Source organism: Hemiscyllium ocellatum, chromosome 18, assembly GCF_020745735.1.
Source record: "Hemiscyllium ocellatum isolate sHemOce1 chromosome 18, sHemOce1.pat.X.cur, whole genome shotgun sequence".
NCBI lineage: Eukaryota > Metazoa > Chordata > Chondrichthyes > Orectolobiformes > Hemiscylliidae > Hemiscyllium > Hemiscyllium ocellatum.
The window spans coordinates 36,019,712-36,047,486 of NC_083418.1; the positions used below are offsets into that span (position 1 = coordinate 36,019,712).

Here is a 27,775-nt window from a genome sequence, read left to right on the forward strand (position 1 = left end):
CCCTCCCCACACCCCTTCCATTACACAAAAACTCTCAGATACTTAACTTTAGAGTATTCTGGTTCAGTGAAGTTAGGGTCATTCTCATTTGTCATCCTCAAAATATGGTTGTTTGTAGAAGTAAATTGTATATTTAGTGTTAATAGGACCCAATGTTCCTACTTGGGCTGACTGGAGTCATACAGTCATAGAGATGTATAGCACGGAAACAGACCCTTAGGTCCAACTCGTCCATACTGACCAGATATCCCAACCTAATCTAGTTCCATCTGCCAACACCCGACCATATCCCTCCAAACCCTTCCTATTCATATACCCATCTAGATGCCTTGTAAATGTTGCAATTGTACCAGCCTCTACCTCTTCCTCTGGCTGCTTATTCCATACATGCACCACCTTCTGCATGAAAAAGATGCCCCTTAAGTTTTCTTTTGTATCTTACCCCACTCACCCTAAACCTATGCCCTCTAGTTCTAGACTTCACCTCCTACCCATGCCCCTCATGATTTTATAAACCTCTATAAAGGTCACCGCTCAGCCTCTGACGCTGCAGGGAAATCTGCCCTAGCCTATTCAACCTCTCCCTATAGCTCAAACCCTCCAACCCTGGCAACAGCTTTCTGAACCCTTTCAAGTTTCACAACATCCTTCTGATAGGTAGGAGACCAGAATTGCACACAATTGTCATTTGTCTGCCGATGCAGTTTCAACAAACTCCAAAAAGAATTTAAATTCTATCCCAGATTGAGAAATGGTAAAAAAAACATACACTTTTCGCTTCCTCACATTCTGCTTCCTGTAAGGACTTAATTCTCCCAGTTTCTCCATTTTCATCACATCTGTTCTGATGATGCACCCTTCCACACCGGCATTTCCAATGACTCCTTTTTTCTTCAACTGAGGATTCCCACTCAGCACAGTTGACAGAGCCTTTCAACATGTCCAATCCATTTCATGTATCTCTGTCCCTCCCTCACAGAACCATGACATGGTTACCCTTGCCATTTCACCAGCTTCCAAATTCAATGAATCATCCTTAACAATTTCTGCCAACTCCAGCATGATGCAGTCACTGTACACACTTTCCTCTGCCTTCTCCTTATTCCATAGGGCCCATTCCCTTGGCAGTGTTCTAGTTCACTCCTCAGTTAATCCTAATGCTTCTTTCCTTCTCTACACCACCTTCTCATGCAAGTGTAGTCTTCCACTAGCTCCCTTCTCACAGTGCAAGGCCCCAACACTCCTTTCAAGGGAAAAAGTAATTTCCTTGTACTTCTTTCAATTTTGTGTCCAAGAGCTGTATCAAATTGTCTCTGAATTTGACTTGTGCTGTCCTTTTGTATGATCTCCCTAGTAAACTATTCAGGAACTATCAGGAAATGTTTTGTGCCTACCTTATTTCCTTTTGACTTTATGTCAATTGCCACATTTGAAACTTGGTAACGAGTTCACATTCAGTGTTCTGTATGGGGTATGCAGCAGTCTGATTGAGATACTCTGACTCACATGCCCAATTGTGAATTTGTGAATTGTTCTCTCAATGAGACTCATTTCACAACTGATTAAGTGGGTGGAGAAAAAGAAATAACCTTTAAGCTAATGCTTTTTGGCAAATTAAAATGAACTCTAGGATTGAAACTGGATTGTTACAATGTCACTAACAGCAAGGTAACTTCAAAATTACAAGGATCAAATCAGTGGGATCAAAAACAGGATCTGCTTCCCTTCTCTGCATGGGCAGCATGGTGGCTCAGTGGTTAGCACTGCTGCCTCACAGTGCCAGTGACCCAGATTTCATTCTGTCCTTGGGCAACTGTCTGTGTGGAGTTTGCACATTCTCCCCATGTCTGTGTGGGTTTCTTCCCACAATTCAAAGTCAAAGATGTGCAGGTCAGGTGAACTGGCCATGCTAAATTTCCCACAGTGTTAGGGGCATTAGTCACGGGTAAATATAGGGTAGAGGAATGGTTTGGCGTGGATTTATTGAGCAAAAGGGCCTGTTTCCATACTGTAGGAAATCTAATCATGGTGCTCTGCCTTACTGATAAGCATTTGGACTCAATGATGTAACTCACACCATTTTGTACAATTTACAGCAAGCTCCTCCCAGTCATTAATGACAAAGCTGTCATACTTCAAGGAAAGCTTCAGAGTGTATTTGTAAGATTTTCTTTGTCCTCCCTGGAATGTTGGCCATTTGTGAGTTGAGAACACAGGATCTAGCAGGGAAGGTGCTTGTTAGCTATCCAGCCCATTGTAATTGGTGTTCCAGGAGTTTTGCCTGAATGCTTATGAACCTGGTTTTAAGAGGTAGTTCTTGTTTTAAGAATTAATATTTGAACAATAGCATTTGTTGAACAGTCCTCCTATTTAATCCAGCGAAGCAAAGAAATTGCTGGAGGAATTTCTGTAGTGGCTCCATGTGTCTTTGACATCCAGTCCAGGTCTCACTGTGGTACAAGAGTGCAATGGTAACAACAATACAATTAAATCTCTATAAGATGCTCTGTACCTTATGGTGAAAATCAGTTAATTGTGGTGAAAACCAAGTGTAATTGGCATCACCACATATTCCCTCTTTGAAGTTACCCAGATCAGATAAGATTAAAAAGAAGCCACAGATGGACTGAGCCAGCTCTAAACCTGTGAATGACTGTCATTACTGGACCTAGCTGCAGATTCAAAAGAAGGTCCTCTGAACTGATAATTCTTCTCTGCACTTGGTGGTAAAAGTTTAGAAAGGTTAGGTTAAAATGGAACAGGCAGATAATTTTTCACTTCAGCTCCATACACATGCAACTCCAGTAATAGCCTTTGATTGCAAGTGGAATTTTGGTTTGTTTCTATGTTGTTAACCTATGAGGATTGTGACTACTCATGCTGCTTTGTTTGTTGGCATCAGACTGGGAATCAAATTTGGAACTTTTCAAAGATTGTATGTTATAGCAACACGTTGGGTGAAATTGCTAAGTCTTCATTGCTAACTTCATTCGTAGCTTGAAGATTTCAGTGTTGAGATTTGTTGATTCTTTCATGAAGTGTGGATATTGCTGGCAAGAGCAAGTTTTCACGCCTATTCCTAAGTGTCTTTGATAAGGCCATGGTGAGCCATTTCTTAAATTGCTGCAGTCCATGTAGTGAAAGTATACCCACAATACTGCTAAGAAGTGAGTTCCAGGTTTTTGATCTAATGACAGTGAAAGAAAGTTGATATAGGTCCAAGTCAGATTGGTGTGTGGCTTGGGTCAGAACTCACAGATGATGCTGCTCCCATGCACCTTCAATGTGCAGTAAGTTTATTTTTGGAATGTACTATCAGAGAAACCGAGTTGAGTTAATTCAATGAATTATGTAGATGGTAAACACTGCTGCCACTGTGAGGGAATGAATTTTTAAGATGGCGGATAGGATCTCAATTAAGGGATCTGCTTTGTTCATGATGTATTGAGCAATTTGAGTGTTGAAGTTCCACCCATCCAAGCAAATGGAGAACATTTCATCACATTCCTGACTTGTGTCTTGTAATTGGTGGGCAGAATTTGGTAAACCAGAAGAGGAATTTTTCATGGTAAAATTCATAGCCACTGACCTGTTGTTGTAGCCATAATTTTCTAGTTAAGTTTCTCATCAATGGCAATTTCCAGGATGTTTAGATGTGTGATTCAGCAATGGTAATGCCTGTGAATGTGAAATGAAAATTATTAAATGTTACATGCAACTTTTTAGTCAAAGCCTGAATATTGTCTATGTGTTGCTGTATGTGGAAAAGGACTACTTCAGTATCTGAAGAGTTGTGAAGGGTACCTAGCACAGTGCAATCAGTGAACATACCTACTTCCCACCTTATCATGACAGGTCATTAATGAAGCAGCTGAGAATGGTTGAACCTAGCATGCTACCCAAGGAATTCCTGTAGCAATGATCTATGATCATCCTCCTAGCTCTCGCCCTATTTTCACTAACTGTATTCACGTCAAATGGTCCTTTGATGTCAAGACCAGTTACTCTTACCCTACCTCAGACAAATTGCTTATATAGCATTCAGAAAACAGAGGGAGAACACAGATAAAAATGAAAAAGAAAGGAGTTAGAAGAAAATTCAGTAGATTTCTTTTCATTCAAAAAACCTCACTGAATTGCATAACAAATTATAGTTGCAGTGGAGAACATAAATTAGTTCTTAAGATTCTCTGGAAATATATTTCCAGAGAAATGAGATATGTTTAATGGTTATAATACTGATCTCTGTTGAAGAAACAGGCCTGTTGACCATTGTAGTGGTCTCTTCCTGATCCTTCTTTCATCTGTACATTTGGCAACCACACCTTCCATCCCTTCTTCTTTCCAATGATAACAGACCTAAATCTCTCAGTCTTTCCTCATAAGACCTTCCCTCCAGACCAGGCAACATCCTGGTAAATTTCCTCTGCACCATTTCCAATGCTTCCACATCCTTCCTGAAATATGGTGATCAGAACTGTACACAATATTCCAAGTGTGGCTGCAGCAGTGTTTTGTATAATTGCAGCATGACAATGCGGCTCCGGAACTCAATCCTTCTATTAATGAAACCTAACACACGTATGCCTTCTTAACAGCACTATCCACCTGGGTGGCAACTTTCAGGGATCCATGCACATGAATTCCAAGATCCCTCTGCACATCCACACTACCAAGAATTTTTCTATTGACCCAGTATTCTGCCTTCCTGTTATTCTTCCCAAAATGCATCACCTCACATTTAGCTCCTTTGAACTCCATTTGCCACCACTCAGCCCAATTCTGCAGTTTATCCAAGTCCCCTGCAACATGTAACATTCTTCCAAATTGTCCACCACTCTACCGACTTTAGTGTCATCTGCAAATTTACTAATCCGTCCACCTATGCCTGCGTCTAAGTCATTTATCAAAATCTTTCCCCAATACTGTATGCTCCATTTGACATACCTTTGCCCACTTACTTGACCTACCTATATCTTTTTGTACCCTCCTTATATCCTCATAACTGCTTACTTTCCTATCTATCTTTCTATCATTTGACAACCACACCTTCCAACCCTGAACTAAGTCACTTTATAAACTGTTAGCAGTTGAGGACCAATTACCAATCTCTTTGGCGTGTCATTCGTTTCATGTTTCCACAAGAAAAAAAAGGCCATTTATGCTACACGTTGCTGTCAGTTAGTCAGCCAATATGCTAACCCCTGCACCTTGAGCTTTTATTTTCTGCAATTTATCAAATGTCTTGTGGTAATCTAAGTACAATCTGTCCAGTAGTCCCCCTCTACCCGTAATGTGTTACCTTCTCAAAGGACTTAATTAATTTGAAATTTCAAAAATCATGTTGACTCTTCCGGATTTACTCTGGATTTATTCAGTAGCCCTGCTATGATTTCTTTGATAGTGAATTCTATCATTTTCCTGAAGACAGATGTCTTCATTTTGATGAATTCTATCATTTTCCTGCAGTCTCCTACTTTCTGTCTCACCTCCTTTTTGAGTAAAGCAGTTATATTCATATAACGACTTTAGATTACTCACAAACTCTCTGCATTTGACGATTCTGCTTAAAGCCTTTGTAGGTCCTGTGATCTTTGAGAACAGAATCAAGGACTTAGAAAGTAATTTGCTTTGCACCTACTCATAACCTTTTCAGGTATGTCATTCCTATAGAATGACAATCTTCACATTACTGTATATTGGAGTCAAACTTGTGGTTTTAAAATTCTATTCGATTTCTCCCAGAATCCTTCTGTACCTCTGCAAGGGGACTGGTGGAACCTTTAAAAATGTAGAGGTTCCAGCAGGATTATGACAATGGAATGGATTTGAAGGTTCATTTGGATAGAATCACACAGCATGGAAACCAACCCTTGAACCAACCAGTCCTTGCCAACCATAATCCAAACTAAAGTAGTCCCACCTGCCTGCTCCAGGCTCATATTCTTCTAAACATTTCTTATTCATGTACTTATCTAAGTGTCTTTTACATAATGTGTAAAATAACTAAAAATGAATCAAAATATAAATCTTACATTACTGAAATGTCAGAAAATCCACACCACTCTCAGTTCACTGTTTTAGAATCCTCCTAAATATATTTATTGAATAATTTTACAAGTCTATGCAGCTTCAATGAACCTTGTCTTATTCTAAATCCAAAATTCAGTACTTTTCCTGATAATTCCTATTTATGATCAAGGCTCCATGTCAGTGGTGATAAGGTTTAAAATAATTTCCATAGTCGTTTCCAAATTCAAATTTTGACATGAATGCACTTCTAGAATTGACAACATTAGTGGTCATAAAGTTAGTCTTTATCCTTCTTCAAAACCTCACAAAACAATGAAACCTGTTATGGTGGGCATATACCTATTCAGTTGCACTTGTCTCAAAACTGCTAAGAGAAATGTGTACTTGAACTGGGTAGGTAATTGATGTCATAGACGGGAAAAGAAAGATAAAAAGGTCCTCAGCCAGATGAGAACTCAATCTATACAAAACCAATTGACACCCTTATGTCAGTCAATGAGTTGCACTACCAGTCATTGATTTAGAAGTGAGACATGACTTTTACAGAATCTATTGCAAACAATTACATTCCAAAGCAAATAACAAATTGCGATTTAAAGAGTCTAGTTGAACTGATTCTAGACTAACAGCAGCAAATAGAATGTACTCTTGACCAAATCTGCAACAATACTTTTTTCCCGTAAAGATACGGGCTGGGATTCATCCCGTTAAGGGATTTGATTCTGCCTCCAAGGGTTGCTGGCCAATCAGTGGGCTAGTACCGATAAAAGATAAGTGGATTGGGATTCTGGGGTCAGCCAATAGTCCCTTATGAGAAGGGTGGGTGAAGGTTGGTGAGGACAGACTCTGAAGTATAGCAATTGCTATATTTAAGGGGCAGAGATTGCTAACAAGGGGTGATCCCACCCCTGGAACACAGATGGCCATTCAGCAGAACCCCCTCCACCCTCTCTGGCTCTGAGGGAGACTGCTAGAATTTCATTGTTGGTCTCCCCATGTGTCATTGGGACATCTGCATCACCAGGTGGAAGTCCTTTTTTGTCCCTTAATTGGTCACTTATGCCTAGATGCCAATCAAGGCCAGTAGGACAGAATGCCAAGGCAGGGTGAAAGTAACATTCATGCAAGTTCCACCTCCCCTCCTGACCACCTCCCAGCTTATTATTTCGGAGTTTGGAATATCTTTACATTGTTTCTTTTCTCAAGAATAGTGCAATGAGTAAAGGACTGTGACATCATACAAATTATGCACAGAGAAACAAATCCCAACACGTCCAGCAATGGGTTGATGGGTCACTTGTCCAGATAGCTTTAGTTTGATTGCAAGTAGTGCTGTCACTATATGCACCCCTCATTCTTTCTATTGGAGCCTTGTCAAACTGCTGCTAATTCTAATTTCCTTGTCAGTTTAAAACAGAGGAAAAAGAAAGGTTAACTCCAAGCAAAGTCTACTGTCCATAGAGCTGTCAAGTAATGTGAAAATATTATAGTGGGCTAAGTAATGTATCTTTGATGTTAAATTAAATTTAAGAAACTGGTACAAATACATCTTGGACTGTTATGCAGGAAAACAAAATGAGCATATTAAATGAAAACACAATTTAAGCAAATAAGAAGAGATGTAAAATAATTTTCGAATGAAAGTAATTAATAACATTTAATTAATACTTTTAAAAGGATGAGTATCGGGTGAGCAATTTGATTAAGATGGAGATCATAGATAAAGATGATCAAATCTTTGAAACGTGGTAGTTTGTAAGTTGATGAAAGCATATCAAGTCTGTGAAGACAACTGCTCTATATAGTCCTCTAATATTTAGATAGGTACTCTTCGGTTTGAATAGATTAATTTCTGTAGGAATAAGGAAGACATTTAGTTAACCTTCGTCAATATTTTGAATGTGTTGTGTATAAATTATGGCAGAATGGATTGCATGCAGTCCAGGGAAGTATTGGATTTGATTAATTGAAAGGCCTCTTCTCATTTCAGGTTTCATACTCTTAAACCAGGAACTTTACAGTTGACAGAAGGAGATGATTCAATCTATTACTCCACACAAATTTCAGTCATAGAGATGCACAGGATGGAAACAGATCTTTCGTCCAAGCTGACCAGATATCCCATCCTAGTCTAGTCCCATTTGCTAGCACTTATCCCATATCCCTCTGAACCCTTCCTATTCATTTACCCATCCAGATGCCTTTTAAATGTTATAATTGTGCCAGCCTCCACCACTTCCTCTGGCAGCTCATTCCATACATGCAACACCTCTGTGTGAAAACGTTGCCCCTTAGGTCCTGACTTATTTAAATAAATCAACAACCCAGCACCACCCCACCCCCACCCCCCACCATCTCCAACTCCTTATCCACATACCTTGAAGGTCTATGTTTAATGTCTTATTCTGACAAAAAATAGGCCAAGACATTCTGATGGAATTCAGAGTACATCATAAAGTCAAAAGTTGTCATGTAATTGGAAAGGAGAAGACAAACCATTGTTACATTGAAAGTGGGCCCGATTAAGGGAATCCAAGTTACATGGTAGCAGTTTCAGGAACCAACACTTTCCAATATAGATACATTCAAATAAAACATATATGCCTTTCCAAAACGTCAAATCAAACATGATTTATTTATAGATTTCTTGTCATTGCTGTAAAACCATAGGTCAGTTAGTGGTACTTGCTATTTATTCAATCACAATAGGAAAATGATTTGAAAGAAATATGTAGTTTGTGGCAGTCTTGAGGCCAGTATCCTGAGAGGTTGACAACAGGTGACAGTGTTGGATGGCAACTGGATATTGCTTCATCTAAAATTAGGTCAAAGAACTTTCAACAGGGCAGGGAAAGAATTTATTTTGACAAGTCTAAATATAGCTGAATTTTATTTTCCATTTCGGGAAACATGACAGTTTGGAAATGTAAAATTTTATCCATGAAGGAATAAGTTACAAGTATTAGTAATGGAGAAATGAACTAGAATCAGTCATCTCATATTCTATTACCAAAACAGAAAATACTGAAAACACTTAGCTGGTCAGACAGCAAGCATGAAGGAAGAAACAGAATTAATGGGCTACAATTTGATGCAATGCAGTGTCAGATAAAACTACCCTTGCAATAGTTGTTTTATAAATGTTTTGCTGCAAGTGCCAGATGATAATATCACACTGAGGGAAACTGAAGATCCAGGACTTACTGTCACAGAGTCATAGAGATATACAGCATGGAAACAGACCCTCCGGTCCAACCCGTTCATGCCTACCAGATATCCCAAACCAATCTAGTCCCATTTGCCAGCACCTGGCCCATATCTCTCAAACCCTTCCTATTCATTTACCCAACCAAATGCCTTTTAAATGTTGCAAATGTACCAGCCTCCACCACATCCTCTGGCAGCTCATTCCATACACGTACCACACTCTGCGTGAAAAAGTTGCCCCTTAGGTCCCTTTTATATCTTTCCCCTCTCACTCAAAACCTATGCCCTCTAGTTCTGGATTCCCCGACCCCAGGGAAAAGACTTTGTCTATTTGTCCTATCCATGCCCCTCATAATTTTGTAAACCTCTATAAGGTCACCCCTCAGCCTCTGACGCTCCTGGGAAAACAGCTCCAGCCTGTTCAGCCTCCCCTTATAGCTCAAATCTTCCAACCCTGGAAACTCCCTTGTAAATCTTTTTTGAACCCTTTCAAGTTTCACAATGTCATTCCGATAGGAAAGAGATCAGATTTGCACACAATATTCCAACAGTGGCCTAACCAATGTCCTGTACAGCCGCAACATGACCTCCCAACTCATGTACTCAATTCTCTGACCAATAAAAGAAAGCATACCAAACGCCTTCTTCACTATCTTATCTACCTGCAATTCTACTTTCAAGGAACTATGAACCTACACTCCAAGTTCTCTTTGTTCAGTAACACTCCCTAGGACCTTATCATTAAGTGTATAAATCCTGCTAAGATTTGCTTTCCCAAAATGCAGCACTTTGCATTTAACTGAATTAAACTCCATCTGCCACTTCTTAGCCCATTGGCCCATCTGATCAAGATCCTGTTGTAATCTGAGGTAACCTTCTTCGCTGTCCAGTACACCTCCAATTTTGGTGTCATCTGCAAACTTACTAACTGTACCTCTTATGCTCACATCCAAATCCTTTGTATAAATGACAGGAAGTAAGAGGACCCAGCGCTGATTCTTGTGGCATTCCATTGGTCACAGGCCTCCAATCTGAAAAACAACTCTCCATCACCACCCTCTGTCTTCTATCTTTGAACCAGTTCTGTATCGAAATGGCTAGTTCTCTCTATATTCCGTGAGATCTAACTTCACTAATCAGTCTCCCATGGAGAACCTTGTCAAACATTGAGTAAACATGGAAAACAACTATCTATCTCTTTAATCAATAACGATGAAGGATTGTTAACAATAGAAGAATGGAAAATGAAGTTTAAATTAGAGTGGGTAAATATAATATCAGATTTATGTACAGAAAGAAAGAGAGCAGAAAGAAGATTGGATCAAGACTGAAGGAAAAACAAAACAGTCAGAAATCTTCCGTATCTTCAACAACAATTAAATATGAAATCATATGATTCCATACTTGGGGCAGCATAGTGGCTCAGTGGTACACAATGCTATCTCACAGCGCCAGGGTCGTGGGTTTGATTCCAGTCTCGGGTGACTGTCTGTATGAAGTTTGCGCATTTTCCCCATGTCTGTGTAGATTTCCTCCAGGTCCTCTGTTTTCCTCCCACTATCCAAAGATATGCAGGTTACATAAATTGGCCATGGTAAATTGCTCATAGTGTTCAGGGATGTGTAGGTCAAGTGCATTACTTAGGGATAAATGTAGAGTAACAGGTTCAGGAAATGAGTCTGGGTGGGTTACTCTTTGGAAGGTCGGTGTGGACTTGTTGGGCCAAATGAGCTGCTTCCACACTGTAGGGATTCTATGATTCTACTTGTCGTTGTTAATTTTCATTTCTGGAGAGGTTTGTTAAGAATTTTTACTGATCACATCATTAAAACATATTTAGAATAAAGTGGGCAACACCTAATTTTCTGCGGCATATTCAGTTCACAAATATGTGATTTTCTTCAACAACTTCTGTTGGAAGCTCCAGACTTTCATCAATATTGCTACAGCAATATTTTTCTATGAAGTCCCTGCTGGATTTCTTGGTCATTCTTATGTTTATTGTTTCTAGATTTGCTCTTCCCCATAAAAAGAAAGATTCTCCCATATGCACTTCAACAAAAAGATTTCATAATTTAAAAAAAACCTCTACTAGGTCTCTCCTCAGTCTTCTATTTTCAAGAGGAAGGATATACAAGTACTCAATATTTTCCTGGAACCTCATTTCTGTATATTTCTGGTGTAGTTCTTGTACAATCTCTTGTACATATTCTGTACAATCTCTTGTTATACTATAGTAATCAGAACTGCATGCAGTACTCTTAAGTGTGATCTAACCAAGATTCAATCCAGCTTTAATATCACTTCCCTGTTTTTAATTCGGTCCCTCTGAGTAAAACCCAATACTTGATTTGAGTTATGTTATTATTTGGCTAACCTGTGGATTAATGTTCAGTGTTCAATGCACTTGTACTCTTGAGTTCCTTTGTTCCTCTATCCTGGATCTAACCTTCACTTGCAATAAGTGATCTCCTTAATCTTCGAACTGAAATGTACCTGCTCATGTTTATATATGCTCAGCTTAATTTACCATTATATGTCAATTATGCACATTTGCCAATGTTCCTCCTGTAATTGGGTGTATTATAGAGTCACGGAATTATACAGCATGGAAACAGACCCTTCAGTCCAATTCAATCATGCCAATCAGGTTTCCTTAACTGAACTAGTCCCATCTGCCTGAGTTTGGCCCATACCTCACAAAACCTTACCTATCTCTCCAAATGTCTTTTAAATATTGTCCCTGCCTCTACCACTTGCTCTGGCGGTTCTCCTGTGTGAAACAGTTGCCCCTCAGGTCCCTTTTAAATCTTTCCCCTCTCCTTTAACATTAAATCTATGCCCTCTAGTTTTGGACTCCTCTCCCCTTCGAAAAAGACCTTGGCTATTCACCTTATCTATGGCCCTCATGATTTTATAAACCACTAAAAGATCACCCCTCAGCTTCCTACGCTTCAGGGAAAATAATTCCCAGCCTGTCCAGCATCTCCTTATAACTAAAACTCTCCATTTCTGACAACGTCCTTGTAAATATTTACTGTACCCTTTCTAGTTTAACAACATCCTTAACAGGGAAGCCAGAAGTTAAGAAATGGTATTTTGGACAATAATGGAAGATAAAGGGAAGATAATTTGTCATCCTTACCTGGTCTGGTCTATGTGACCCCAGATCACAGCAAAGTGATTGACTCTTAACTGCCCTCCATGCAATTAGGAATGAGCAAAACAAGCTGGACTAGCCAGAAAAACCTACATCCCATGAACAAATTTAAAAATACTCCAAAGTTCAAATTGTTGATCTAAATTATGACTAACAGTGATTCCTATATGTCAGACAGGATTACATTCCTTTTCCTATAACTAATCTTAAACTGACTGGTCTATATTTCTGTCTCTGTTGGTAAATATAGGAATTATATTAGCTGCCTGTCAGTCTTCTAGCACTCTTATGTTTATCCAATGAACTATTAAAAATGAGTAATAATGACTAGGCTATCTCTTCCCTAGATTCTTTTAATAAATGAGAATGCAATCCAGCTGGACCAAAGACAATCTCATTCTTGGTTTTGTTTAGGTTATTCAACATATCCAGTTGTTTTTATTTTAAATGGACTTATCTAAATGCTGACCTCATTATAAAATGCCATGTCTATCTGTTCTATCTCCCCCATAAATACCAAGATTAAATAATCATTTAGTAATTGCTTGATGAAACAGAACCAAATTTTAGCCTCTGATGGTTAAAATATCATGTCTGTTCTGTCTCTCCAAATGGGCATCTCACTTAGTGCCATTCTCTTGTTATCTCTCCATAATCTACAATTGTTCTTTTTTTTAAATTACCATCTAATTCCCTTTTGGATACCTTGGTTAATCACAACGGTATAGCTGAGCAACCTTGCATAGTTTCACTGCTTCTTAGGCCCCTTTTATATTTTTCCCCTCTCACTCTTGACCTATGTCCTCTATCTGGACTCCCCCAACACAGAATAAAATACCTATCCATGCCCCTCATGATTTTATAAACCTCTATAAGGTCACCTCTCAGCCTCCGCTCCAGGGAAAACAGCCCCAGCCTATTCAGCCTCTCCCGATAGCTGAAACCCTCCAACCCTGGCAACATCCTTAAATCTTTTCTGAACACTTTCAAGTTTCACAGCATCCTTCCAATAGGAAGGAGACCAGAACTAGTATTCCAAAAGTGGCCTGGCCAACATCCTGTATAGCCACAACATGACCACCCATCTCTTATACTCAATACTTTGACCAATAAAGGAAAGCATACCAAATTCACTATCCTACCTACCTGTGACTTTACTTTCAAGGAACTATGAACCTGCACTGCAAGGTCTCTTTGATCAGTAATACTCCCGAGGAACTTACCATTAAGTATATAAGTCCTGCTCTGATTTGCTTTTCCAAAATGCCGTTCCTTGCATTTATCTAAATTAAACTCCATCTGCCACTTCTCAGCCCATTGGCCCATCTGATCCAGATCCCATTGTACTCTGAGGTTACCTTCTTTGCTGTCCACAACACCTCCAATTTTGATATCATCTGTAAACTTATAAACTATACCTCCTATGTTCACATCTAAATCATTTATATAAATGGCGAAAAGTAGTGGACCCAGCATTGATCCTTGTGGCACACCACTGGTCACAGGCCTCCAGTTTGAAAAACAATTCTCCACCACCACCCTCTGCATTCTACCTTCAAGCCAGTTCTTTATCCAAATGGTTAGTTCTCCTGTATTCCATGTGATCTAACCTTTGTAAACCAGTCTCTTATGGGGAACCTTGTTGAATGCCTTACTGAGGTCCGTATGGATTACATCCAGTGCTCTGCCCTCATCAATCCTCTTAGTTACTTCTTCAAAAACTCAATCAAGTTTGTGAGACATGATTTCCCATGCACAAAGCCATGTTGACTATCCCTAATCAGTCCTTATCTTTCCAAATACATGTACATCATGCCCCTCAGGATTGCCTCCACCAACTTGCCCATCACCGATGTCAGGTTCTGTGGTCTATAGTTCCCTGGCTTTTCCTTACCACCTTTCTTATATAGTGGTACCACGTTAGCCAACCTCCAGTCTTCCAGCACCTCACCTGACTATTGATGATACAAATATCTCTGCAAGGGGCCCAGCAATCACTTCCCTAGCTTCCCACAGAGTTCTGGAGAATACCTGGGGATTAACCCACTTTTATGTGTTTCAAGACATCCAGCACTTCTTCCTCTGTAATACGGGCATTTTTCAAGTTGTCACCATCTATTTACCCACATTCTGTATCTTCCATGTCCTTCTCCACAGGAAACACTGAAGCAAAATACTTGTTTAGTATTTCCTCCATATCCTGTGGCTCCACACAAAGGCTGCTTTGCTAACCTTTGAGGGGCCCTATTCTCTTCCTAGTTACCCTTTTGTCCTTAATATATTTATAAAACTCATTGGATTCTCCTTGACCCTATTTGCCAGACTTATCTCATGTCCCTTTTTTCTCTCCTGATTTCCCTCTTAAGCATATTCCTACTGCCTTTATTCTCTTCTAAGTGTTCACTTGATCTCTCCTGTCTATACCTGACATATACTTCCTTTTTCTTAACCAAAACCTGAATTTCTCTAGTCATCCAGCATACACCTACCAGCCTTGCCTTTCACCCTAACAGGAATATAATGGATTCTCATTATCTATTTCTGAAAGCTTCCCATTTTCCAGCTGTCCCTTTACCTGCAAACATCTGCACCCAATCAGCTTTTGAAAGTTCTTGCCTAATACTGTCAAAATTAGCCTTCCTCCAATTTAGAACTTCAACTTTTAGATCCGGTCCATCCTTTTCCATCACTATTTTAAAACTAATAGAATTATGGTTGCTGGCTCCAAAGTGCGCCCCTTCTGACACCTCAGTCACCTGTGCCTATCCAAGAGTCACTTAAATGTTCCTAATGTGTCTGACTCTACTTCCACTAAGCAGTGCACTCCACGCTCACACCACTCTGTGTAAAGAACCTACTTCTGACATCTTCCCTAAACCTTCCTGCAATCACCTTAAAATTATACCCTCGTGATAGCTATTTCTGCCCTTGGAAAAAGTCTCTGACTATCCATTCTGGCTATGCCAGTCTTCATCTTGTACTCCTCTATCAAGTCACCTCTTATCTTTCTTCACTCCAATGAGAAAAGCCCTCACTCCGTTGACCTTGCTTCATAAGGTATGCCCTCCAGTCCAACCAACAACCTAGTAAATTGCCTCTGCACCATCTCTCAAGCTTCTACATACTTACTATAATGAGGTGACCAGCATTGAACACAATATTCCAAGTGTGATCCAACCAGGGCTCCATCCCCCTGCTAATGAAAGCCAACACACTATCTGCTTTCTTGACAACTCTATTAACTTGAGTGGCAACTCTGTGAGATCTATGGACGTGGACCCCAAATTCTCTGTTCCTCCACACTGCCAAGAATCCTGCCTTTAACCCTGTATTCTGCATTCAAATTCAACTTTTCAAAATGAATCACTTCACACTTTTCCATTTTGAACTCAATCTGCCACTTATCAGCCCAGTTCTGAATCCTGTCAATGTCCCGTTGCAACCTACAACAGCCCTCCATGCTATCCACCACTTAGTGTCATCAGCAAACTTACTAACCCACCCTTCACTTCCTCATTCAAGTCATTTATCAAAATCAGAAAGAGCAGAGGTCCCAGAACTGATCCCTCCGGAACACCACCACTGTTCATCAAGCTCCAGGTGAACACTTTATCTACTACCACCCTGTCTTCTATGGGCCAGCCAATTCTGTATCCAGACAGCTAGATGTCCCTGAATTCCTTGCTTCCTTACTTCCTGAATGAGCCTACCATGGGGAACCTTTACAAACACCTTGCTAAAATCCATGTACACTACATCCATTGCTCGACCTTCATCAATATGTTTTGTCACATACTCAAAGAATTCAGTAAGGCTTGTGAGGCATGACCTGCTCCTCATAAAGCCAGGCTGACCATCTCTCATCAAGCTATGTTTTTCCAAGTAATCATTAATCCTTCTCTCAAAATCAGTTCCAAGCATTATCCCTATTCCCTTTCTTGAACAAGGGAATAATATTTGCCACCCTCCAATCTCTGGCACTACTCCAGTTCATTCTGTCCTCACAAATGTCAAGGTCTCTCAGTAGTGAAGCAAAGTATTCATTAAGGACCTCCCTTACCTACCCCAACTCCAGGCACAAGTTCCCTCCACTATCCCTGATCGGCCCTACCATCACTCTGGCCATCCTCTTATTCCTCACATTACCTGCTATTAGCATCACAGTTGTTTTGATAATTAATACTTTGAAAGACTAGAAATCTGAATTATCTTACAATGAACCTGCAGCCTATCCATTTGTGATTTTTTTTTATGCTTTGGGATGTCCTGCTGCTCTAAAGTTGCTATCTTATTATCATATCATGGAGTGTCAAAGGCTGTTGTGCAACTCAAATCATACCCTCAGTGAAAAATCGAATTCAAGTGATAAACGTAAAGACTAGAACATAATAAGTAGCTAAATTTGGATTTTAACAAACCAAAAGATATTAAGTAATTTGCTTACTTGAGACCTCGTTTAAATAAGAGTCTAAGAAGACTGTAGGGATGGTTCCATGAATCCACATTTCCCATGAGATGGGCCTTTCACAAGGAATACATATGAAAGAAGTGTTAATGTTCAACCTCTGATTCTCTGGGATGCGGAAATGACAAGCTTCATGCCCATAAATTCTTGAAATACAGCCCTAGAAGTGGTTTTGAATCCTAGAATGTCTCCTTGTGCAATTCCAGTATAGAAAAGGTCTATGTTGTCAAAGGAAGCAAATACACTCTGTTTTAGAATGTAGAAGGAAGAAGAGGAAGGTGTCAGAAGCACTGGCTGTGGCAGCCTTGACACAACAGAGAAACAACATTTGTAAGTAAGCAAAGTTGGAAATTGAAGGAAATGTCTAAGAAGTGACAGATTCTCGTGTAAGTAGTCCAGGGTATAAAACAGCATCTCAGCCAGAAAAATGCCATTCTAATTTTTAATGAGTTTGGCCTTACAGGTATCATTGAGAAGTTATAAAAGTTTGGCTCACATTGTAGTGGAGAACTGTTGTTGAACCTCACCATCTATTCCCACAAGAGCTACAGGTAATCTCAAATATTGTGAAAGGAAGCTATTTACACACTTCAGTCCTCATGCCTGTTTCTCTTTCCAGGCCATCAGAAGGGACACATTCAGTTTTAGGCAGCTTGTTTGCAGTGTATGTATCAAAGATGATACACATACATGACAAAGGCAACAGGTTTAGCCACTGATCATCAGCATTAATGTTGGAAATCGTTTCAGTTCAAATGAATGACTTGCTTTCTCAGAATTCTGCAGCTGTTTGTTGGTATTCATGTTGTGGTTGAGGGCTGAATTTTGCAATTGGGTCACAATCCCAAAACCAGCTTCAGTTCTGGTGTGGGAACCAGCAAGTTGTAATGGTGAAATGTTGGTCATGACCATTCAGGAGGGAAGAAACCATGGAATTGCTTGTGGGCACCCCATCCAATGAAGGATGGTAGGCAGATAATGGAAGTGGGAGGTCCAATGGGTGGGTTTGCAGTGATGTTAAGCCAGCACCTGCACTGGAAGGGTCACAGCGGTTAGGCCATCATTGTGGAGGAAGAACCTCTCTACAGGTTGGTGTTTGGCCATGGCTGCGTCTACTGTATTCCAGTAGCTAGAGTGATCGAGATCATGCTATAGTATCAATGGTACGTCAACCTGCCACTGGCAAGCAGTCTCAAGCCAGCTGCAGCACTTCAGTCTCAGCTTGAGGATGTCCATTGTTTTGAAGATCCTGCTGGCACCATCACCTTGCCCTCACTTGGTCAATTAATGAGCCTTAATGGCAAACTATCATGGGTGGATAACCCATCATGAGTGGGTAGCCTCCGTTGCATTCAACCTTTTGCTGTCACTTGGTGACAGGAAAACATTGGGCAGCCAAAATGTGTTATAGCAAAGTAGCAATTTTGCAATTGGTCTCATCTTGTAACCTCCTTCTGTGAGAGGCAAAATACAGCTATAGGTCTCTGCTCAATTCTGTGACCAAATGAAATAAAAACTTCCTTTTAATTTGAATATATCATTGAATGTGGGCAAATGCACCCAGGATCATGCAGGACGTCTTGTTAATGTCTTTTGTTTTAAGGGTAATCTGAAGCAGGAAGGAATTATCAGGAAGAACATGATCTAGTCAGCCACAGCTCATGAAATCAAACAAATCATAGAAGCAGGGTAAGAGGCAGTGCAATAATGAAGCCTAGCACAACAGACATTAATTCCAGTTTGTTGTAAAGATGGCCAGAGCTGGACTACTCCTAAAAGTTTAAATAAGAGGACTCAAATCACCTAGCCATACAGTAAAATGTTTAGTTCTTCAAACATAACTCATGCCCTCTCATGTTTCTGTTGACAAGTTTTTTTCAGTTTTAGACAAGCAGTGATGCTAGGCAATGATAGTTATACAGCAAAATCTGGATTGGAGTGTTGGAACGTCTCAAAACATTGATACAGTTGAGACAATGGAATTTGTATTTCAGGCTGTAATTTTAAATGCAAACCAACTGCAGCAAGTTCAATGGTTGATTTGCAATTGTATGAAATTAAACAAAATCACACACTTACAATGCCTCTGTGCATAATAAATACTTTTGGCGTGTTGTGATTTTTTTTGTTGTCAAATAGAAGTGTAATAAGTAGATTAACTGATTTGGCTTCATGCACCAAAGACAATACAAATAGTTGAATTGGGCAAATCATAAATCCACTTCAAAGCCAAAAGCAAGAATCTTCTTCACCTTCCCTGACTTAATATTAACAAGATATCTGTCTGTGCCAAAATACATGAACATATGAATGTCGTGATGGAAAAGCCCAGCTAACTCTCTCTGTCATGCTGCTTTATTTCAGGAGCTAATCTAATGATTTTGAAAAATAACGTTTCTACAAGAAATCAACATGCATCTATTTAAATTGAATGTGAGATTGTTTATACTTGCAAAAGAGAATTAGAACAATCAGTTTTTATTACACAGGATAGGATATTCTTTGATATATTGCAAAAATGTGTTAAAATATTCCTATAATATGTCCTGTAATATTTTAGAAGCATTACATTTAATGTCTAGGTTTACAAAAACGTTGTAGATGAAACTTCGATAATAGCTTCAATCAATGAATTTTAAAATGCTGAACTTGTTGTCTTAAAACTTTAATAATTGTGTTGACCCCCTTCCTTTAGATTGGTCCAGTTGTTCTGCTTTAAAGCGTGTTCCGTTAATGCTACTTCACTATAACACTATTGACAAATTGGGGACATTTTCTGTTGTGCGAACTTTTCAAGCATGTGTTGCTTATAACACATTTTCAGTCCCATTTGTTTAAATGGTGCTGCTATTATACGATTTTGTTATAACACGGGATTGCACAAGCATTGAACTACCGTGGTATAGCAGAACCCACTGTACTTTACTAAAATTACACTATACCATTACTACGTAACATTTTTGTCCAAATAAAGTTGAGACTGTATTTACAATATTTCAGTATTGTACCTAATATAATCTACATCAAGTATTCTGTGAAGACATCCTTGTATTGTTGTAACGTATTCTTAACAATCTCTTGATAACTAGGTAAATGTTAACATGCTAGTCAGCAAATATCGGGTGGATTAACTCACAGAACTACTGTCATGACTGTAGTTAAATAGACAATTGGATGTACGTCAGAGATTCTAATTTTTTGGGATTATTAATGCTGTTCACATTAATAACAGTCTTTTGTTTTAAATCTGAAAGGTGTATTTTTCTATTTTAATAAAAAGGTTAATCCTGATCAATTAAACAGTAGGAATGATTTACTATGGCTACATTAAAGAATTTGTTGTCAGTATAAAATATGATTTTGGCCCCTAACTTTATTTCTCATTGAATTTTGTATTCATCAGGGTGTGGATATTAATGTTGAGGAATAGAATGCTGTCCCATTTTGGACACTGACGTCAGTATCAAATGCCTCATGGCTAAATATAGCAAGATTTGAAGCAAATATACACATTCTGTCTCAATAATGTGCCTTAAGTACAAAATTCAAAAAAGCCTTCCCATTATGTTATTCTCACATTACATTTTACATTGCTGGCATTGAGTTCATCCAGTGTGTAACTTCTGCAAATATGTTCATGTTTCATGGCAATTTAATACACTGTGCATTTTATGCAAGTGTAATTTTCTTCCATCTTTTATTTTAGGTTAGACTTGATGAGCCCGTGGATCTCAGAGGATGGTAGACACTTCTATTCTGTCTTATCAAGTCTTCACTGGCAAAATAGGATTTGACCTCCATTACATGCTGTAATAGCCTAAACAAATGGTAAGAAAAAAATGATTATATTTAGAAAGATTGAAATATAGTGAGTATTTTTTAACATATCAAATGGTTAGAGCAATAACAATGCTCAAGACTGAATTTAAAACATAAGAAATAAGTGCAGGAGTAGGCCATTCAGCCCACTCCACCATTCTATAAAATAGATCTGCCCTTTTGTGCCAGCTCCTTATTGCCTTCAGCTCCGCAACACTTAAACATATATCTACCTCCTCTTTAATTACTTTATAGACTTGCTTCCACAACATTGAGCTAGAGAATTCCAGACATTGACCCCTAACTGGGAAGAATATCCTTTGCATCTCAGTTTTAAATGATTAACACACTATTTTCTAACTATGTTCCCTAGTTCCAGATTTCCCCGAGTGGAACCTTCTTCTCAACTTCTAACTTGTCAAGCACCTTAGAATCTTCGATGTTTCGTAAAGATCACCACTCACTCTTCTCAGCTCCAATGAATAATAACTCGTTTAGTATTTCTTAATAAGCCTAGTGAATCTCAATTGAACTGTCTGCAATGTTTGTATGACCTTTCTTAAATATTGTTTCCAATTATCTACTATTTCTTTGTTATCCAGTATCAATTGCCAATAGCATTCTCTCAGGGTTCCATAGTCACTTTAGCTTTTTATTTACCATCAGCTCCCACATACTACAGCTGCAACACATCACCTGCCCAGCCATCTGTATCCCATTTATAGAGGAACTTTGATTTTCCAGCATTCGATTGTTTGGCAAGATCGCAAGGTCCTGATGCTTGGCCAAACTATGTTATCCGGCATTCTATTAACCGAACGAAATATTTCCCACCCATGTCCTTGGGATTATTGAAGTTCCTCCGTAAATAATTCATTTGAATGTTAAATATTTCAAAAATTAATTTCCTAGTTGTATTCTTTAGCTGTCGTACATCTCCTGATATTAAACCACTTAACCAATCAAGCGACACACAGTAAAAATATCTATAAATCATGTGCTGTTTTCCTGTGACATCCATTTTGGCTCTGACAGGTAGAAACAGAATGAAGGGGCTCTGTCCTGCCAGCTGTTACCACTTGCCACCACTGCACTTCTCATACAGGCCTGCTCTCCCACTCTGCTTTAGAGCGATGCCAGTATTCCTGTATTGTGGCATGTCGTCCGTTTCATCTTTGGGACAAAGGCTTAATTATAGACAAAGTTGAGAGAATGAAAGCTGCTTGTCTCCTGCTAATAAGGACTTGAACAAAAATTATGTTTGGCAGTTCTTAATGGGGTTGCACTCACTCCTCAAAACTGCCCAGCTTACAACAGTGACTTGACAATCTCATTCAGAAATATTAAAGTTGCGTTGAGAAATCAGGAAAACATTTTGGTGCAGTAGGGGGTGCTGCTCTCAGCCTTGCATAGGATCTATTTTTGGGTAGAATTGAATGAATTTGATTGTCACACTTGCTTGTGTAAACCTGAACTGGAAGGTTGGTGGTGACACTCAGTGCCCGAACTGTAAAAGTGCTGCACTGTCCAATGCAAGTGGGTTAGATCTCCTTGCTACATTGGGCAAGCTCATAGCTATCTGGCTGGATCAGTAGATCAGATTATTCCTATAATGATTGTTACAATTCGATTTCCTCAATTGGCCAACGGTCATCACCTCCTAAGTATGACTTCTGTGTGCACAGTAACGACTGTTTGCTCTTGTATTACATGACAAACGGAGTGGCTTGGTTCTTTTGTGGAAACTTCGACTGCACAATGATGTACTGCTTCTCTATGTGTTATGTTTTTCTTTACGATGCACCTTACATGGTGAAATGGCGATAGGACATCAGTATTAATGTTGTCTTGATGATCAATTGTTAGGTTATTACTATTCAAATGCTGAACACAACTTTCATCATTCTTGTAGAGTTGATAAAATCCTTAAGTGCTCAAATTTTATTCCCATTGATGCCGAGTTAATAGAGTTAACCTCCAATTTCTCACACTAGGAATTAGTAGCCAGATTCTCAGTTTTCTCTTGCTAACAAATGTCCCTGTTGGACAAATTGGATATGAGACAAAGCATGACTGTTCCTTCAAAGAACCTGTACAGGCATGACAGACAAAACAGCCTCCATCTGTGTGGCAAATTACTATTGCTGTATTCAATCGTCAGTTATAAAGATCGCTGCCTGAAATTACCCCTCGGAATGTTATGGGAATTACAGCAGCAAATGTGCAATTCTACTAATGAACTAGCACTGGAGTTACCTTCTTATTTCCCCATTGCAATGCCAAAGTGTCTTGTTTGCTGTACAGAATATAGCAAGGCCACAAGGTGTCACTCTAATATCAGAAATCAAAAAGATTATTGTACACTCAGGGGTGTTAAAAAAAAGTCTTTGCAAAATCAGTTATCACCAGCCAAGTATCCAAACTGGCCATTATAAATGCACAGTTAACCATCATTTGTACATCTTTGAGAAAAAAATCCAGGATATAGTCTAATCTCTGTATTTTCAGTGATGTCTCCTATTTACAATGGCCTGGATGTTTCTCAGCGGTGATGAAGCAGAACAGAATTCAGTGCTTGGCTTATCCTTGCCTCAGCTGTCTCAGTTCATTTAGTTAAGTGTCAAAAGGTCAATTAGTGGCCATTCTAATGGAAAGATGCCAATTAGAGGATGAAATGGGGCTCTAGCCCTGGTCAGGCTGTAGATTAGGGTGCCATGCAACAGAGGGAAATGTCAGAAACAGTAAGTTAATTGTGAAAAGAAATGTAAAAGCCACAGATTCACTGAATCTTTCTTAATTTTTTTATGACAGGCCCCAAAATGTTAAAACATGAGATTTAAAAAATGCATTCATGTGCTCAGGCAGTGTCGTTGGAGAAAAATGAGTTAATATTTCAAGTCCAGGTTCTGAAGAAGAGTCACTGGACTCAAAACATTAACTGTTTTTTTCTCCACAGATGCTGCCTGATTTGAGTTTCTCCCAACAAATTCTGCTCTTGTTTCAAATCCCTTCAGTTTCCACAGTTCTTTGTTTTCTTTCAGCACACCATTGCTGCTACCTTCACCAATGGAGACTGCGGCCTACATTCAGCAGACCTAGTCTTCCTTTCTGCCTGCCTATTAGATCTGCTCCAAATTTTTCCCATCCAAAATGTGTAAAAAATATAGCCAACAACATAAATTGCAGATGATTGGATCATAAGCAAGCTCAACAGCTTGTTAGTCTGAAAATTTAAAACATTGGACAGTTTTCCTGATTTCTGTGCCCACTAGCCTCTTGTAATGTGATGACGCCATAATTTTGCTGACTCATCATCACATTCATACAGAGGGGACAGCCCACCAGATTTGTAGGCATAAAATCCAGCCCTGACTACCAAGTAGATGCCATCTGTTCATCTGCAAGATCTGTGATTCAAGTTTCTAATATAGAGACTCTTGTGCAAATTCCTTTTAGTGTAAGGTGAGATGGTTTGATTGTAAATAAGGAGAGAACAGAACTAGAGAGTAGTAGGTCAAACATTTAATTAAAAAAAAAACAATTATTGTAAATCTAATTTATCTTTTCCAAATCTTATTTTTGTGCAGGATTGTAGTAAACAATATAAGCTCAGTTGCATTAAACAGAATACTGCACTGCAATTAAATGTTAAAGCAGCAAATCTCCAGATATTTTTAAAGTTATATTTCTCTTGCGTTTCTGACCAAATACACTGACTGGTGTATCACTGCAAATCTTCTAGTTATGCTGGAACATCTCCTCATGTCCTACTGAACAGTCAGCATGAGCAAGCAACTTAACAATGTGGACATCAGAGCCAAACCTGATTGTGTCACACAAAAAAAGTGGAGTTAGAATGAAGACATCACTTATAGACTAACAGAAACAGGAGTTGTCCATTCAGCTAATCATGCTTGCTTTACCATTGAATCCAATTATGGCTGATCTGCATCCGAATTCCATTTACTTACTTTTAGTCCATGGACAAAAATTAATTTGGATAGTGTCTTTTAGGCAGTCTTATATTAATTTCCCAGGTACATTTTATCAATGAAGGGCACATGCAGACAACACTGCTTGCCTCTGGAGAACTAACACAAGTCTGCACAGCAATTATGCAAACAAATTCCTCCCTGTCCCCCACTTCCTATCCCCTTAATTCCCTCACTAAACCAAACTGACTGAGTATAAACACATTTTTCAATGAGTGTGTTCCAGACTTTCATGAGCATTTGTGTGACAAAATGCTTTGTGATATCATTCATAAACAGCCTGGCTTTGATTTTAAACTATGCTTCCTTGTTTTGAACTCCTGCACAAAAGGATATATTTCTCTCGACAGGATAGATATCATCATGAGCCAGTTAATTAAATCATTCCCTAATTTTCTATATTCCCAAATTACATGTCTCATCCATGTGACCTGTCCTCATAATTTAACTTCTTTATCAGAGGTATAATTAAAGTGATTCAGCATTGCATTCCCTCCAAAGCCAGTCAATCATTTCTTACTTGCAACGCTTGGAACAGAGTATAACATTCCAGACAAAATCTAGCCAAAGCTTTTTATAACTGTGTGTAACTCCTAAACTTTTATATTCCAGTCCCCTTGAAATAAAGTTCTGGATTAGTGGTGCTGGAAGAGCACAGCAGTTCAGGCAGCAGCCGAGGAGCAGTAAAATCAATGTTTCAGGCAAAAGCCCTTCATTGAAGGGCTTTTACCCGAAACATCGATTTTACTGCTCCTTGGATGCTGCCCGAATTGCTGTGCTTTTCCAGCACCACTAATCCAGAATCTGATTTCCAGCATCTGCAGTCATTGTTTTTACCCTTGAAATAAAGGCCAACTCATCATTCCTCTTTGGCAACTTTCTACATCATTCTGCATGACTTACTTTACCACCCAAGTGTAATCACAAACTTAGATATATGGCTCTCTATTTTGATAAGTCATCAATGAGTTGGCAACTTTTTAAAGTGACATGGGATTGCAGGATTGACATATGTTGCTAGCTCAGCACTGCTCATTGATTACAGGATAAAAATTTTACAAGCATCCAGGCAATTCCTAAGACAATGCAGCCTGTTCTGACAAAATGCACTGTTCTGACGAAAGACAGGAAATTCATGAGCTATTCAGCCTTTAAAAAAAGGTAACAAGGAAGAGACTTGGACAAAAAGTTGTCTGTTAATAAATTGACACAGAATATTACGTCAGGAACAATAGTCCAAGTTAGGCTATGACAGGACAAATATAGCAGGGATTCAAGTTAATTAAAAGCACACTTAAGACATAAAAATGGAGTTTTCACAGGGACAGTAACCAATACGTGGAATAGATTATCATTTACAGTGGTATAGAATAAAGCCACTGAATCACAGAAGAGACACATTGATTCGATTATGGTAAACATCTTTTACCTAGGTGAGCTGGGATAAGGGGAATGGCTTTCCTCATTCAAACAAGATAATCTGCTCTTCAATGTAGGCAATTTCACAACTAAATTACAGAATACAATATTGATACAATTCAAAACCATTTTCCAATGAAAACTATGGTATAAAGAGTTATAATTGGTGCAGCGTACTATTTATTGAAATACAATTGATATTTTAAAAATGGAGAATTAAACAATGCCAAAGACAGATGACCAAAACTATGAATCAGATCTTGTAAATATTATATGAATTTATAATTTTTACTTTTTTCCCATATGTACATATTATTCCACCCTGGTAATGTAAATTTTTAAATGCCAGCCCTATTTCACAGCATGTTCCGGTATTTTCCAAATTAGACCAAATCCTTTCACCAACCTCAGGAACCTCTTGGGATCATTCGGGTCGATAATTAGAACTCGTGTGAACCATTCCTATTTGATTCTCTTAGAAATACTTCACATGCTTGTTTTGAATGTGCACTTCGAATATTGCTTTAGTTATTTTGTTTTTGCTTTGCTTACATTCAATTTGATTTTTCCTATTTTATCCAGGAAATTACACACAGCACAGACTCAACGCAGTAAATAATCTCCTCCTGTGCCGTAATGACCCAGGAGTATCATTTGCTAAAAGCTAAATATACTTAATATCAATTTTTAAAAAAAGGTTAAAGGGTAACAAATATGGTAAAACAATTATCTAAAAAATATGCAAATTGGAAAATACTCTGCACCACTGAACTATAGTAAATGTTTATTGTTCAACCACGGTTTTCATGTAATGAATTACAGAGAACTGAAGTTAGGCTGTTGCTTTCATGGATCTTCTGATGCTGGTAAACCAGTTGCCCTTGACAATTTGTACTGATGCAAACTTGGTTGGGTGTGAAATTATCCAATTTGCATTAGAGTAAGGAAGTGAGAAGGAACTAATCCAAGCTACTCAAGCTTTGCATCCATTGCATTAATATTGTGGCTCATATGAAGCCAGTTTAAAAAGTTTCCAATACAAAGTCATTTAAACATAACGTCAAAACAAACTCAACTGTTTATTGGTACTCCTGACAACATTAAAGTTTTTGAGTCTTTATCGAATTCTAATGTTGCAGGGCAGCAACTGATGTATTGGTTAGATTTTCTTACCCACACAACAATCCTCCCTATCGTGTCCTCCCATCAAATAACAAACAGATACTAACCTGAGGCTGATATCTGTAGGAAAACAATGCCCCTAGTTTCTCAGAGAGGGAGCCTTAATTGCACTGAATTAGAATAAGAGGGGTCTATTGAACTAGGATTATTCTGACTGTCTTTGACATTGGTCTTGTACAATCTTTCAGAGAATGTGTTTTATTCTTCAAATACATATACTGACTAAACTACTGCAGTATCAGAGAGAAAGGAATACAGTAATGATATAAGAATAATTGGTTTATAGATAAACAAAAAAATATAAAATGAATAAGCTTGACAGCTTTCGGTCCATATCTTGGCTCCAGTTCTTCAATGTTCTTCAATAAAATGTTCAACTTCAGCTAAGAATGAAAGAAAGAAAGGGAAATTAATTATGTACTGCAAATGTTAAGTTTTTGGTCTTTCCCACTCCCCAAATATTTTGACATCCAAAGTCAACATAAATCTTCCCAGCCA

The 27,775-nt window shown here is 38.7% G+C and overlaps 2 protein-coding genes across 4 annotated transcripts in view; one reads left to right on the plus strand and one right to left on the minus strand.

The window, feature by feature from the left end:
• Window positions 1–27,775, plus strand: part of prr33 (proline rich 33) — a 40,916-nt gene that overhangs the window by 4,014 nt on the left and 9,127 nt on the right. Inside the window, exon 2 of the mRNA XM_060838858.1 lies at window positions 20,572–20,693. Coding sequence (XP_060694841.1) covers window positions 20,691–20,693 — 3 coding nt within the window. The 5' untranslated portion in view covers window positions 20,572–20,690. The remainder of the gene's footprint in view (window positions 1–20,571; window positions 20,694–27,775) is intronic.
• The window catches only part of lsp1a (lymphocyte specific protein 1 a), a 328,974-nt gene continuing 327,451 nt past the window's right edge, over window positions 26,253–27,775 (minus strand). For all 3 annotated transcript variants that reach the window (XM_060838862.1, XM_060838859.1, XM_060838861.1), the window contains one exon: window positions 26,253–27,660. In XM_060838862.1, coding sequence (XP_060694845.1) covers window positions 27,629–27,660 — 32 coding nt within the window. In that variant the 3' untranslated portion in view covers window positions 26,253–27,628. The remainder of the gene's footprint in view (window positions 27,661–27,775) is intronic.